The following is a 16,799-nucleotide window of genomic DNA, read 5'->3' on the forward strand; positions in this document are numbered from 1 at the left end:
GTTTATGGAGGAAGAAATTGTCAGGACATGAAGAATCCAGATGGTTGAGATCAAAGTATTTAGTGCCTGTAGCAGGGCCAAACAAAGCACGGAACGTATTAGCATTGGAAGGAATCATGAGAGTGCATCTGTGTGGGGGGGGGGAGGGGAGGGGGGGGGGGGCGGTGTCGGCACCGAAAACCTCCAGTGAGAGGGAGATGGAGTAAAAGGCGCAGTTGACACAATGAGAGAAATAGCTGTTCCAGGTGATGAGGTGGTCATCACTGGGGGGCTTGCAGCTCAACAGAGGGAGAGGAGGGGAGTGGAGGGGAGGTAGTCGGGAGGGTCAAAGGAGGAGCGTGGTCTGGGCACAATGTACTGGGGGCTACAGAGCTCGGTCATTCAATACAGTGCTACTTACAGGGGTGGGGGGGGGGGTACAAGAGGATCATTCAGCAGCATAGAAATGAGTAGGTGCTAATTTCAATCATGAATAACTCCTCATACCCACCATGGAGCCACAATTAAAGGATGGGACACCCGACAAGATGGGGTCCCCCAGGGGTGCATCTTGAGTATACGCCCCCCAATCGCCACCTTAAGAACCGTCAGTCCTTCGAGATCGGATTCAGCAACGAAGGCGAGGATCGACAATAAAAGTGTCCACTAGCTCGAAACATCGGGTACCACAGGTTTACAGGCGAGTGCGTGGGCCTTCCCAAACACACGGGCGTCAAAACAGAAGAGGTCCGAAAGAATAATCATGAATGGCAAAAAGTTGGTAGGAAATGACCATAAGAAATGAGAAGGGTAGGAGGGAAGGGAAGGGAAGGGAACTATCAGGAGAGAGCGCCAAGCCACTACGACTATATAGCCCAGGGAAAGGGTCAGGATTAGGATTAATATTCTCCTAATTTCTTCCTATCTTTCATTAATAATGAAAGATAGGAGGAAATGGAAATAGTTTTCAGCAAAATTGGTGAAGACGGCAGCAGAAGCATAAGGCATCAAAAGGACTAAGGACTGTTCCATGAAACATCACACCCTGGCAGCTGCCCACAAAGCCCCCTTGCAACGACAACGGGCTGGAAAGGGAGGGGGGGGGGAGGTTCCTCTAGTCAGGCTTGGTACCACACACTGCCTCTTTTTGACAATAAGAAGGTATATTCTACTTGATCTCAGTCAATCTGAGGCTTTTATATATGGAGCAATATTTTCTCAATGTAGGTTTCTAATAATAATAATGATAATGCTGCTGCAGCAGCAGCAATCCAGGAAAGCTATGTAGCCCCATGAGGTGTGAGGGATATTTAAGATGCACTAAGGATGCCAATATGAGAAAATTGAGGAAAGACCACCATTGATGTCAAACAGGAAAATAGTGCTGCTCGGAACACTACCTTGTATTCCAAGGTAGTGTTCCGAGCAGCACTATTTTCCTGTTTGACATCAATGGTGGTCTTTCCTCAATTTTCTCATATTGGCATCCTTAGTGCATCTTAAATATCCCTCACACCTCATGGGGCTACATAGCTTTCCTGGATTGCTGCTGCTGCAGCAGCATTATCATTATTATTATTAGAAACCTACATTGAGAAAATATTGCTCCATATATAAAAGCCTCAGATTGACTGAGATCAAGTAGATATTAACTTTAGGTTCAGCATTTGATACTGATTAAGAATACTATATTCATTCTGCAAAGCTAATTATACCACCTGACTGGATAAAATACCTATTAAAAGTACTTTAAATTTCAATACTTTTAGTTTTCTAACATGGGAGCTCTTCCAACAAGTTTAACAGTAACCACAGTAATAATACACGACACTGCTGCTTGTTGGTAATATGCTAAAAGATGCCTATTAAATACACTGATGCAGAACTGTTCTGAAGAAAATGAAACAACCTATCACACAATTTATTTTCTTATATAATTCATAAAATAAACTGTCACACCAAATGTTTTCCTCAATGTCAGTAGCTTAATATCAAGTAAACAATTTAAATTTAACAGTTAAAAATCTATTTCATAAATAATTTTTTGCATCATAAACTTATACAATTTATAAATAAAAAACAAATCAATACAATTTGAGTAAAATATTCTATTTCATACTGGTTTAAAATAAAATGATTAAAACCACATTATCAATATACAGTCCTTAAGATCTTTCAATACATGCTGTGGAATGATCAAGTTTTTCATAGGCAGCCAAGCCTTATTTTGTAAAATTATTTTCTTTGAAATTTCATAAGGCAGCTCAGCCCCACTTTGTAAAACTAATTTAAAACATGTGCTTAACAATAAAAATTTTCACAATAGTTTAAAAAATGTATATACAAAAGCAGTTAAAATTAACAAACTATTCCAGACAGTTACAAAAAATTATTTTTCATATTACGTGTCCAAAACACTGCACAACACGCACGCGCGCACACAATATATCAACAACAATCTTTGTCCATTTGCTCAAGATTCATTCAACATGTGATCTGTCACTGATATTTGTCAACAAAACATCTTTTATGCTTTATGAAGGCCATGAAGAGGTGATGATTTTTTGCCACAGAAAATTATCTATACACAACCAATTATCACTATGGATGGACACTACTTTGTTTCTTAACTGTAATGAAATTGTCTCCCGCAAACATGTACTAATAAAAATCATTTACGAATCTGTACAAGGGGGATGCACAAATGTGTCTTTAACTTGTTATATAATAACAGGTGAGTGACCAGGGGGTAACATCCGAGAAGCACAGTCAGTATACACAACACTACACCATGGCCCAAACTATAGTACAATATTTCAAAAGGTGTTAAATCTGCATTTCTTAGGTGCTGCTTCAAAGTTTGTATTAGTAACCACCAGTCTGTTAATGTGTTCCAATGAATGGTGGCAGGTAATATAGTTTATTTTGCACTGATTTTCTTTCATTTACCATGCATTTTCATATCTTCAGATTCTTTGAAAACTTTATAAACCTTTGTCTGGGTTTAAAACCTCAGTTTCTGCTGAACTGTTGTGATTAGTGTTTGAATCCTCAAGGGTTGTGGAGGCGGTAACATTAAAGTCATCAAATTTTGCATAAGCACCTCGTTTTCCAGAATCCACTGAAACATCGAGATTATTGACTTTCAGCCTAGCATATTCATCATCACTGGCAGCAGGACTAAGGTTGCTCACTTTTGACACTCCACCATCAACACCATTCTGAGCTAGGCAAGGATAATCATCTAAACTGATTTCGGGGCGGGAAATATTCAGCTCATTAGATGACGACGAAGAATGTGCGGAACGTTGTTTTATCATTGCACCAATAGGAGGTCTACCAGTTGTGGGGCTTTCATCAGACAATTGGTCTGCTGAACGACGTAACTGAGATGCCATAGTGTAGTAGTGCGGCTTCACTTCACCCACTGGACGTGAATAAGTCAGGTGATCGTACTCACCATCTGTAAAATGTCAAGTAATGTTTATCCTTTCTTTTTATGTGCATATCAAGTCATCTCTATGTAAATCATTACATCATATATATACAGCATCAATAGAAAAATAATTTTATATCTATTTTTACTGAAAAAATTATATATATATATGAATGATTGTTTACTAAGCATGGCTATATTTATATGTACTGTATGTACTGTATGTATGTATGTACACACATGCTTAGTAAACAAACATACATCTGAAGACCAATTCAAGTGTAAATGATAACTATATACAGGTCCTTTGCAGATCATATTTATTTTGGAGGGGGGTGAGGGAAGGATTGCAAAACAAATCTCTATAGATAATTAAATCATTCATAGATAAGCTAAATTAATGTATTATACATATTGAATATTACTAGATATCAATCCAATGTTTGAGTCTAATCGGTTAAAATAATTGTTACAAATAATAAAAACCACTGGGAGAAAAAACCCAGCATTGAATGTAATGAAATGCCATTTTCTGGACGAGTCCCAGAGGATCCCCGGAGCTATTCAGGCTGATATGCTAATGTTAGACTTTTGGAATCAGTCATGTGTATGGAGTTCTGTGGGCCTACCGGAGACCACGAGCCAGAACCTGGCCCCCCTTACAGAGGCACGAGGAGCAATGGCCTATAGAAACCCCTTGTGTGGTTGGAAGCATTCAATGTCTGCCATCGATCGGGTTAGGCACCCAGAAAGGTAAGCTTCCCAGAACAAACCCAGATTCTGGTGAAAATTGCTACAAAAAGCACAAGTGAATAGAACTCCCCAAACAGAAATGAGCAAAAGAGTATAACGTCACACATCGCCACGCCGTCTTCTGTACAGCTCTCTGGGAGGGAGAAGGGGGAGCCCCAGACCCCCGTGCTGGCTATCAACACCCCCGTTCTGAGGCTAGATATAAAAAAAACATGAAAACCATTGACCGAATCCACCGACCAGGAAAAGTGAGGTTGTTTCCTCCCTGGCCTTGCAACTGCCAACTCATGGCCTGTGTGGCCTTGCGTTGGCAGTTGCATCCTTTTGTCTGCGCTTCGCATTGGGGAGTGAGCGACTTCTGCCTCCTGGGTTAGGTCTTTCTTGTTTTCGTCTTTGGGTAGGTAGCTCCGAGGAGCCTTCGGGACTTGCCCAGAAAATGGCGTTTCATTACATTCAATGCTGGTTTTCTGAGAGGAGCCCCGTCCGCTCCCTGGAGCTACCTACCCAAAGATGAAAACAAGAGGGACCTAACTCAGGAGGCGGAAGTCGCTCACTCCCTAACGCGAAGCGCAGACAAAAGACTGCAACTGCCAACGCAAGGCCACACAGGCCCGACAAGGCTCAGGAACAGCAACGAAGGAACGCATAGCCAATCTACGAACGTCGTGGGCACGGGAATAGACAGCAGGCTGGCTGGACCGAACCACCCCACAGACGACCCAAGAGAACCACACCCTGGAACGGGACAGAAGGGAAACCGGAACAACCTAAAGTGTGACCCCGGTCACAGCACCCACGGTATGCAAGGAACAGCAAAGTGCTGCAACTGAACACAACACATGATGCACCCCCGGACGGACCAACCAAGCATCAACAACCCAAGAACCCCTACGAAAAAAGCCATGTCAGTCTCCGCCAGAAAAGAAGGAGACAGCTGCAAGCAAACAAACCTATCACGAGGACCAAAAGAGTCGAAGCCCTGGCGCTGGAGGAGAGCATGAAGCACCCCGACCCGACAACCAGAGGCCAATGACAACAAGAAAAGAGCCTCGGAAAACAATCCAGAACCGAAGGGGCCACAACAAACCGAGGAGAGGAGAAGAGAAGAGAGCACCCAATCCAAGAACCAGGATGGCTCAAGCGATGCAAGATCAGGCCGGAGGTGAACCACACTAGAGACAGCTCTGCGAATTGATGCAGAGAGAACACCAAAATCGAAGCAACCCGAAGCAGCTCCGCCAGCGCCGCATGAGACAAGGCGACAGTATGTGGCAAGATGACAGCCCTGAACCTCCACAAGAGAAGGAACAAGACCATGCCAACAAAACACAGCAATCCTATTATGGGACAAAAAGAAAAAGGAAGGACCACCAAAAAAACCCACACGACCGCCGAGACGAAGCACGCAGGTGGGACACCATCAACGAAGCCACCTGATCAACAGATGGTGAGAGACCCAAAGCAGAACCGAACCAGCCCCGCCATGGACTGATCGAGCATAGGAAGAGGCGAAGCCGCGGGAAAACCTCGGGTGCGAACACCGAGCAAGCAGAGCTGGAAATCCAAGCCGGCAAGGAACCAGATGGAACGTCTGTCGTACAGAAAACTTCCCAACGCTAGCAAGCTTGCCAGGAGATCGGAAACACTGTGGTTCCGATGAGTGACTCGTGAGAAGTGACACCGCAAGAATCATGAAAATGCCAACTGGCAGGGTAAGCCAGGAAAGCAGGAACCCAGCCCGGCAAGCCAGGAAAGAACCAACCCGGGCGAGCAGAAATGCCCCATCGGGAGGAGAAAACGGAGAAAAGTATCCACCGACAGGACGGAACAGACGGACCCGAAGGGACAAGCAACCGAACCCGGGGAAGGGCCGATGCCCAAAAACTCATATGCAGAGGGGGGGGGGGGGGGGGGGGAGAGAGAGAGGGAAAAACCCCACTACCTGTAACTGCAAGCCCCGTTCAGAGGGTAGAAAACCCCGGCGGGGTCTAACAGGGCCCGAGGCCTCCCAAGTCATCCCCTCCCCAGCTCCAGGAACCTCCATGGCAGGCTCTGGGGCCGAGCCGTTCCCCGAAAGCCCCAGCCTCACCAGAAAAAGCTGAGGCAGCCAGATAAACACTAAGGATGCAAGTCCACTGGCAGACCCCATACATCATGGCTGGAGGAACAGGCTCAAATGCCTCCGTCGCTACCCCAGAAGGGGAAATCCCCGAGACCGCCCGAGTCTCAAGATCATCGAAACCCTGCCCCGACCCTGAACCCACAGACGGTGAGGATCCGGATGTAGGGAGGAAGAGGTGGGGGGAGGGGGGGGGACCAGACGAAACCACAACAGGGAAAAGACAACGGGGTGCAGACGGAAACCAAACGAAGCGACCAACACCCCCAAACCCCATCACAATACCCTAAATGGGGCAGCGTTGGGGCTTCCGTGGAGCAAACAACCGAGCTCGTTGCAACCACTTGAACCCAACGTGCAACACTCGTGCTGCCTGCACCCGCATAGTCAGCATAATACTGGATAACCGAGTCACAAACAGGCAACAAAACTCGCAGGATTCCGGGTCGAAGGTGCCACTGACTCAACAGGCAGCGTGACGGAGACAAAAACAGTGAGTCACCCTGAGACAAGGGGACAGAGCAACCCTCAAACTTGCACAAAGTGAGGGGGGACTTGGGAGGTCACATCCATTGGACCCATGCGCCCCCGCGAGAATTCCCAGGGTCCTGAGACAGAACTCACACTCGGGGAAACCCAGGCAGGGTACTGCTAACCGGCGCCCAAGTCTACCAAACAACTTTCTAAGAACTGAACCCCCCAGGATGAGTACATTCACGGGGACCAAGCAGGGAATACCACCGGAAGAGAGAAGAGTACACAGGGGGTAAGAACCAAGGCAGACCTCCCTACCAGGCAGGTAAAACAAAAAGAAAAAGAAAACCCCGCAAGAGGACAGTGTACTCAGGTGGAACAGAACCAGCCGCTATGATTGGTGAAAACAAGCTGCGCAGTACCCTGCGCCCCTTACCAGTGCAAACTGCCCCCTACCCTAAGGCGAACAAGGAAGACGGAACACCCCAGCACACAAAGGGTGGCCGAAAACCGAGCAGTAAACGGCCTAGCAGAGGCAGAACCCAAGGAACTTGTGGAAGGTGGCCCCAAGCCCCAAGGGCAGTACTTACTGGGCACCTAGGGAAGGGAGCTCTAGGTGCATGCAGCCCAAGTACTGAAGAATATCTCCTGGCTCGTGCACCACCTAGAAGACAGTCACCACACACAAGGCACAGTGCCTAAACAACCACTATAGCCAGAGCACACAACTGTTGCCTATAGCATCAGCCTCAGAAATGGGGTGTGGATGGCCAGCACGGAGGTCTGGGGCTCCCCCTATCTCCCCCTCCCGGGGACGGGGAAGCAACGCAGATGGAGGCGCGGCGACGTGTGACATCATATTCATTTGCTCATTTCTGTTTGGGGAGTTCTACCCACTTGTTCGGCTTTTTGTAGCAATTTTCACCAGCATCGGGGTTTGTTTTGGGACGCTTACTTTTCTGGGTGCCTAACCCGCACGATGGCAGACATAGAATGCTTCCAACCACATGGCGGTTTCTATAGGCCATTGCTCCTCGTGCCTCTGTGGGGGGAAGGGGGGGGCCAGGTTCTGGCTCGTGGTCCCTGGTAGGCCCACAGAACTCCATACACATGACTGATGCCAAAGTCTGACATTAGCATATTAGCCTGGATAGCTCCGGGGAGCCGACGGGGTTCCCCCCAGAAAAAACACACACACACACACAGTATAAACATGTCTGGCATCCATATGTCCATGCTCTTTTATTTCAATTATGGAGATCTGGCTACATTAATTTTTCATTTTAATTAAGGTCATTCTGGGGAACACACAACAAATCACTACAAATAAGAAATAAATATTCTAAAAAGCATAAGTTATGAACCAAATAATAAATAGGCAACAATATATAATATTGCAGATGAATATAAGTACCCTCAGGTCATAACATTATTTTTACTGTACATGCAATTAAAAATCCTTAATTCTAAATTGCAATACTATATTAGCACCAATGTATTTATATGACTCTTTCATTTCCAATAGAAATGACAAAGATATGCATACTTGGCTAAGAGGCAAGACCAAAAAGTTTAAACCTCTTCCACAAATAAGTGGTTATCACACATACATAGAGAAGGAGAATAGGATACAATACTAGTTAAATGGCAAATACACAGTTGTGTGTGGCCAAGCCATACACAACTTTGTTCCTGCTTCTTCCCCAGTTTGCTGTGGGAAAGCCTACCAGGTGCCCAAAGGAGCCCCACCAACAGAGTCTGCTTGCCTCAAACAAAGACCTCAAGCTCCAACACTGAGACAAAGTAGCTGCCATGATAAGAGACATGTTAACATTAATGATAGAAACAAAGACTCCCAACTATTTGGAATTTTTTCATGCTGCATGTTTATAGTAGACAGCATGGAATGGTGCAGAGGCCAACATCATGTACAGTAAGCTCACTATAAGAGATGGGGACCAAAGAACTAGAAGATTCATCAGGCATTTAATAGTGAAAGTACTAAAGAGGAACAAACCTGTTCTATCAAAATGCTTGGAAGGAAAAATGACTAGAGATTAAGGGACAATATAAATGGAAAATAATGTTGTAGCAGTCATTAGAGACCCACCAATCAAGCTCACAGAAGTGCAGAGACTAATCAATACAAAATTATGTTTCATCACAATATTACTGTATATAAAATGTACAAGAACAATATGAGTGAAGAATTCTAAATCTGTTTTTGATACTGGTAGTGGCATCTCCCCACAGTGCACGGCTACAGTTAAAATCGCCTTAATGAATCAAGAGTACACATAAAAGAAATAAAAGTTTAAAATTTATTAGAGAAATCAGAAGAGAACCAACAGTAGACAATTTATTCAAGAATATATGCATGATGGAATGTATCTTGAGAGAAAGGAAACATTATTCAAGATTAAATGAGCAATGGTGCTATAATCATTAAAATAACTGAGAAGACAAACGTAATCACAGTTCTAGGATGAGCTCCCAGCACTGGTACCTGGGCAAAAACACCAACAGAAAATTTGGAGACAATGCTGGAACTGAGAAATTGCACAAAAACCCCACCTCTTAATTTGTTCTGCAAGGAACAGGAAGCCTCTGTGCATATATATGCAATATATGCCTATACAATAGTCTGTATCAAAGTTCTGTACAATAATATACAATAGTCTGTATCAAAGTTCTCCCCAGGATGCAACCTCACAATAGTTGCCCAACTCCTGGGTACCAATTTACTTCTAGGTGAAGAGCCATTAGGTGTGAAGAAATATGCCCAACCACTTCTATTCACCCTGGAAATCGAATCCAAGAGTGAAGTCAACTGTATCATAAGATCTTATTTTGTTGACGAAAGGAACCAACACTGCAAAGAAAATGTAGGGCAATTCCTGCCAGAATTTATGGAGTAATCAAAATGGGTGGTTTAAGATGACAGTGGACAGATACACTACAAATAGGGCAAAATACCAAGTTGGTGTTGCGTGCACGCACACAAATCGTGGCCAAATTTTCAGCACATATTACACTGGCCTCAAGAGAAGACATTCTTGAACATGGCATTTGATTTCCCAGATGATTACCCATGTCAGAAGTGTTCTGATATTCTCATGATAAACTACAGTCATATGATGATACAATATTTTGAAAGTAGCTACACAAAATACATTAACCCAAACTTTAAGAACAGCACTATTATCACACAGAATAACCTCCATGTTGGTTTGCTAGAGCTTATCTAAATATAGAAATGCATTACATGATACAAGGTACTGTAGACATCAAAACAAAATAAACAGTTATGGTGTGCAACAATCTACTTACTCGACAAAGAATGCAAAACTAATAAAATTTCTAAAAATGGTACTGGTACATATTCAGGGGTATAATTATGCATTTATATAAAAAGAATCCTAAACATGCCTTTGAAAAAATACTTGATAAATAGCTATTGAAATAATAAAGTAAATAAAAATTAAACATCCATTATTACGCTCTAGCACATTCAATCAGGCATATTATTATAAATTGAAATTACCCTCAACAGGAACGGAGCTTCGCATACATCTTGACAACACCCTGATGCCAATTAGTATGCGCCAAACTTACACGAACCACTCCTTCTGAATATTGTGAACACTGGTGGCAGCAGAAGAGGAGACACAAAGTGGGAGGAAAGTAAGCTCACATTGACCACATTCTCAAAATATGGTAAAATATATATTTATATAACATATAAAAGGTAATTTTTGAAACTAGTTGAACCGCAATGGCAAACAGCCCAATAATTTTCAACACCCAAATCTAATGAGGATTAAATTGTGGAATTGTAGAATTCATTATACATCCTCCAACTATTGGGTCATATCTATTGCATATGAAAGATTACTATCAGCATAGCTGTTACTTTCATGGAAAGACACTGCAAATACAGTATTTTAAATTTGTGATAGCAGTTGTGAATTCATCTTTAATTTCTATTACACGAGTCAAGTAGCATGAACCATATTATTAGATACCAATGTGACTCAGATTTAACATGTGTAGGAAATAATTTAATGTCAAATGAATAATGCAAGTGCAACTAACATTGTGCAGTGCAGGATATATGAAAGCTAATTTGAGGGATGTGTTAACGTGTGTATATCGCATGACAGGAAGTAACATAAGCCACGTAAACAAAGTCAAAGGACCATGTGTGGAAAATATATATTTATATAACATATACGTGTCTTTCCAACACATGTGGATCACGTGTTGAGAACTACTTTATGACCAAACCATTCACCAGAAGATGAAGAAATAACGGAGCTTCGGTCCGTCCTGGACCACTATGATGGTCCAGGACGGACCGAAACGCTGTCGTTTCTTCATCTTCCGATGTGTGGTTTGGTCATCTTATTCTTAGTCACGTTATTGTGATTTTTCATCTGTTTTGAGAACAACGTGTGCAGATGGACAGAAAATTTACGACCTCAAAGGTAGGAAGGAGATGTGCTTGACGAAACAAGTTTTAAATAAAAATAACAGCAATAAAGTTATTATGAAGATTCATTAGACTGTGAACAATGAAAGGAAAAGCTTCAAGAATTTATTAATGTGTATTATACTGAGCTGGAAGAAAACAACCAGAGTATGGTGATAAATTGTGCCCAACACTGATAGTGACTGGATGGTTTACTTTCAGCAAAACTAATTATGGACCTCTGATAGCAAAAATTGCAGACTGAAATGTTTTCACTTATTGGTACTATATAGATGACAAGAATTTAGTATGAACTCTACCACATATTTCACAGACTAATACAATTGGTAGCCTGGGGCCTTGCGGTCTGCTGTCACCACTTCATTTCCAGATTTACTTTTCACTGGACAGTAATTTCAAAATGAAGGCAAATTTTAATACAGTATACTGTATGCTTAAAAAATTATATCAACAATGGAGGAGTTTGAGAAAGTGTTTGATTTGCAATTGCTGTCAAGTTGCTTTGTGATATCCATTAATTAATTCTGTTCGTTTGATTTTCATTTGACTGTACTTGTAATGGTAGTGCGAGTGAGTGAGTGAGTATTTATTTACAAAAATTTGAATTTACCTAAAAATTTCTTTATAGCATTAAACTAACTGGAGTCTCGGTGAAAAAGTTAATATTTAGCCATTAGACGATGGCTTATGTCATACAACACACAGTGGTTCAGCCTAGGGGTCACTCCAGGTTATGTCATCACTTTTTTCACTCTAGAAATTTAATGAAATTAAGTTTTACTTACAAATTCTTATAATTACCAAGATTTTACATAACACTATAAACTTTTTTACTATGCATCAAAATCATCAATTAGAAGAATTTTTGAGCACGTGGCACCACTGAGGCCAGGCACCACTGAGGCCAAAAATATTTAGTTTTTAATAATTGTTTATAATTTTTCTTCAACACAATAAATTATTATTGATTAAATATGCAAGGGTTAATTCATATTCCCTTCAATGAATATATCAATAATATTTAAAAAATCCTAATGCAATGAACAGAACAAATTAGTAAATTATTCAAAGCTCAATGCATATTAACACAGGTATACACTGTTTGTACTATATAAATTTTGTATTAATATAACATAATAGTGATAGTACGCACAATGGAAGATACACACATTCATAAAAAACTGCAATAGTGGATTGCATGTTATTTTGAACTAACAAGAACCAAATTAATACATCTAATATAGCTATACATACTAGTATTTTCATTTTTTTTAATCTTTCCTGTTTTCTCTCAATTTTGCTTCCTGGATTTCCTATTCAAGCTTAAATCTTATACCACCCATTTGTTTATTTTAAAAAATCCTAGTTCTTTTTTTTTTTAACTTTCTATTCATCAACAATTTCAACGCATACACCCAATACAACATTCCGTTTGTGCACTATTAATGCAAGGATATGGTTTTTTAAATAATAGCAAAACCGAGGGTAATCTTTTACATGCACTATTAAGAAAGCAGACAGACATGCACAGGAAGTGGGAAGAAGAATGGAGGGGAGAGAAGAGACAGATTCAATACACTGAATACGTTGCAATTCAAACCGAGACCTTCAGCAGCAGAATAAAAGGTCAGAGTGACTACTTATAAGCACTGGGAAATTAAGTCGGTATCAAAAAAGGTACCTAGTCAGGAAGACTATGTAGCATTGCCGGCATTGCCAGATATTCAAACGGTGCTAAAGATCATTCAAGATACCGATATAAGAAAAAAAAGGACAAGAGGAGTGCAACATTAAAGGTATCTGATTCGCCAAGGATATTATCGTGGGATAAGTGACTGAGAAACATTAGGATATCAAGACTTCCATCTTCCTGAAAATCATGACATTTTACGAGGAGGTGCGGAACAGTTAGCAAGATGCTTACGATTGAATGTTGACCTGATCAAGCATGTGACTGGTTCCTTTCCCATTCCTCATTTAAGCAGCCACTCACTTTTTATTCTGATGAAGGTCTCATTCTGCAGAGTGAAGTATTCAGTGTTTCATCATTATTATTTTTTAACAGATCAATTGGCAATATACAGCAATATAAAAATCATTGTTTGAAAGTAAATTTTCGAAAGTGTTGGGAAGTAACAATTACATTTGCGTATCCAGTATCTTCTCTCTTTCCCTCCATCCAATTTTTAACTGCTACCTCCCTCATGTACACCACACCCTTCCATATTCTCCAACATAACTTTCCACTCTTCCTCCCTCCCTTGCAACCCCTTCAACCATGACAGCCAGCCACCTCATGCTCACCCACAGTTTTGTGGCTTAGACCATTGCCTTAATAACAGTGGGCTCTTATGCTAACATAATGGCTATAATGGATGTGGACTGTACCTAGGGTGAGAGGGGGACCACATGTGCCCCAGGTAGCAAATACCCAAACCGAGGACCGCTATATTCCTTCAAGAGTCAGAGGTACACAATGCACTCGTTATTTCTGCCAGGCTCTGCAGGTGGGTACATTGGCATAAAATCCCGCTCAAGATGGCAGCAAACCCAGTTCATGGTGAAGCTGCCAAAACACTACTATCATAAAATTTGTCAACACTGAAGAGAGAGGAACTCTTGATTGATTCCAGACAAACCTTTCAAGACATCCTTATGTGCCTTGATGAAGGATGATAGTCATACACACTTCATGGCTTTGATACCAGAGCAGTTGTCAGAAACAACTGTTCAGTAATTGCTACGATGCTTCGACCACATCAATTAGGTTTTTTAGTGTTCATTATGTCAGTGAAGCAGCAGCTAATGAGGCACAAGCTTAAATCAATGAGCTTCCAAAAAATTAGTAATTAAACTAGATTTTAAATATACTTTCATGTGATATTGGCTTTTCCTCTGATAATTCCTTTCCCTTCCCCATTATTTCAGCAGAATACAGCAAGGAATCAATTCTGTTTGGAAGAGCATGAAGTAAATTCTGCAGACAGTATCTAGTAGGGTAAGGTAAGGTAATTATCAAAAGAAGGCACCAAACCAGGAAGGCTATGTAGCACCATCAAAGTGCGAAATCAGAGGGCGCTAAATATCACCAAGAATGCCAATACGAGAACAAAAACGCATAAGGCGAACGATATAAAAAGTATCCGATTCACCTAGAATTCTATCGAGGGACGGACGGAAAGCAAGACACACGCTCGTCCTGGAAGTCAGGACATTCAACAAGGATAGTATCTAGTAGGGGAATCCCCTTGTTCCTTTTCTTTTCTGCACAGCTGATATGTGGCCATATCAGCCGGTCGGCCGAGCGGACAGCACACTGGACTTGTGATCCTGTGGTTCTGGGTTCGATCCCAGGCGCCGGCGAGAAACAATGGGCAGAGTTTCTTTCACCCTATGCCCCTGTTACCTAGCAGTAAAATAGGTACCTTGGTGTTAGTCAGCTGTCACGAGCTGCTTCCTGGGGGTGGAGGCCTGGTCAAGGACCGGGCCACGGGGACACTAAAAAGCCCCGAAATCATCTAAAGATAATCTCATGAGTAGGTTGATCAGCAAGCTCAGTAAGTATCCGATTCCTGAACGATGGCACTGTGGCAGGTACACACGAGGCCATACTTGTGGATCAACACTTGGTCAAATCTTAAAGGAGTTAGCACTTACCCTAAATCTATCAAAGTGTAAAATAGTTTTATGTAAACAACTAATGATAGATGCAGTAAAATAGGCACTTTGGATGCCCACAATGCTTTTCTATCTTCACAAAAGGTGCCTGGCACTGCTCAGATTTATTTATTTTCAAAGGTCTGTACCTTCTTTTGACAGGCCAAAATTAACAAAATGAACTCTTGAGAGCAATATCCATGAAAGTGTTAAACCTCTCCAGTAAAGACCAATGGGACCAAGCTGTCAGTCTTGACTAGGTGGTAAAGGTATCGACGAGACAACACTTGCTTGCAATTCTATTCCCAATCAGCGCTGCAAACAAGTTCTACCAGAGGACATAGGGATCCATGATTCTAAACTCATCAAAGGAACCAGTTAGTGGGCTTACCCCCTGACCAACTTCTGCAAACAGACCCACTGGGATAGCCCTATAGTGGATATCATTGCTTCAACTATGCTGGAGATGGCTAGGAAAGAAGCAGCACACTACCTTGTTGTGTAAGCCCTCCTGTTGGCTGTCCATAATTCCTCCATGGGCACCACCTTGACTGTCAGGCCTTAAGTACTGGCGATGCTTTTTCGCCTTGCCACCCCTATCTCCACCGAATACAGGTGTATTTGCAGCTATACATCAGCAGACCAATACGACCACCATGGTCTCATCTGTCCCACGTCAGAGGGAAAGATTTCTAGACATGAAGCAGTCAATGATATCATTAAGAGATATTTGTCTACAGCCAGGTGTCCCACACAAAGGGAACCTCAAACGTCCATATGACTGCAACAATGAGAGTTCACCTCATCCAAGGACAAGAGTGGTGTGGACCCATCACCTTCACATGTTGAGTTGTTACATGTTATTTTAGTACCTCCACATTTCCATTACTGTGTATGTATTTCTCGGAGCTGTAACATTATGACGAAATACTGAACGCTGGAATAAAATGGAAGGACTAAGGGGAGTAGTTTTTTCATCCTTTACATGGTAGAAGGCATTTATGATTATAAAGAAATTGATTAAATTATTTTGTCAAGATGTTCAACAGCCTAAACACCATCTAATAATAATACTTGTAATATTCATATAAAAGCACATTCTTTTGATACATGATACAGTGGAGAATTCGTAGGTAAAAAATGTGCATTACATAAAGCCACTAATACACAGTTTTGGCCATCTGGAATGATTAGCAGCATTTGTAATAATAATTATAAGTTATAATGATTAATGAAAGTATCCAGCTTATGAACAAGAAAGTGATACATATAATTGCTGATAAGAACCTTGTGGTTTAAATAAAAGTCTAATTCAAAATGATGGCTGATTCTAGAGGATGATTTTTATTATGTGTTACTGTTTATAGGTGAACACATCTTAAATGGATGGATAGAACTAACTTTTTACAATACTGTGCAAGTTTATTTCATCCAATTTGAAGCCTCCACCACCCAGGGAAATGGGAAAAGTGATAATCATGATAGTGATGACTAAGTGACGTACTGTACTGTACTCCACACACAAGCACTAATAAGGTTTAGTATTGCGTAGTAATATTAATTACGTTTAACTTTTAATACAAAACTATTACAGTAATTTGAATATTTTTATCTTATTTGGCAAAATCGGACACAAATATTTAGGGGAAAAGACTAGGGTGAAGTGTGTGTGCATGGCAGGGTAGACGTGAGCAAGGATGAAGAGGAACAGGCACGAGGTCAAATATTCTCGTACCTGGTGTTTGATCCTCTAAGCTTCCAAGCCTTAACAAAAATACATATGAATATTAAACCTCATGCTGGGTCAGTTGAATGAATATATTAACCAATAGCCAAATGAGTAATACCACTTTTTTTACTCATAAGCAACAAGATGCAAAAGTCTGGCT

General features: G+C 41.6%; 1 protein-coding gene across 18 annotated transcripts in view; it reads right to left on the reverse strand.

Moving 5' to 3' along the window:
- Window positions 1-1,891: 1,891 nt before the first annotated feature.
- LOC123746147 (protein draper) overlaps window positions 1,892-16,799 on the reverse strand; it is a 691,165-nt gene continuing 676,257 nt past the window's right edge. For 14 of the 18 annotated variants that reach the window (XM_045727449.2, XM_045727450.2, XM_045727455.2 and 11 more), the window contains one exon: window positions 1,892-3,442. In XM_045727449.2, the coding sequence (XP_045583405.1) occupies window positions 2,964-3,442 (479 nt within the window). In that variant the 3' untranslated portion in view covers window positions 1,892-2,963. Of the gene's footprint in view, window positions 3,443-10,328; window positions 10,407-13,177; window positions 13,272-16,799 lie in introns of those variants that run through there. The other 4 variants (XM_069314081.1, XM_045727459.2, XR_006771468.2 and 1 more) reach the window with 3 other exon arrangements.

Source organism: Procambarus clarkii, chromosome 78 (assembly GCF_040958095.1).
Source record: "Procambarus clarkii isolate CNS0578487 chromosome 78, FALCON_Pclarkii_2.0, whole genome shotgun sequence".
Classification (NCBI taxonomy): Eukaryota; Metazoa; Arthropoda; class Malacostraca; order Decapoda; family Cambaridae; genus Procambarus; species Procambarus clarkii.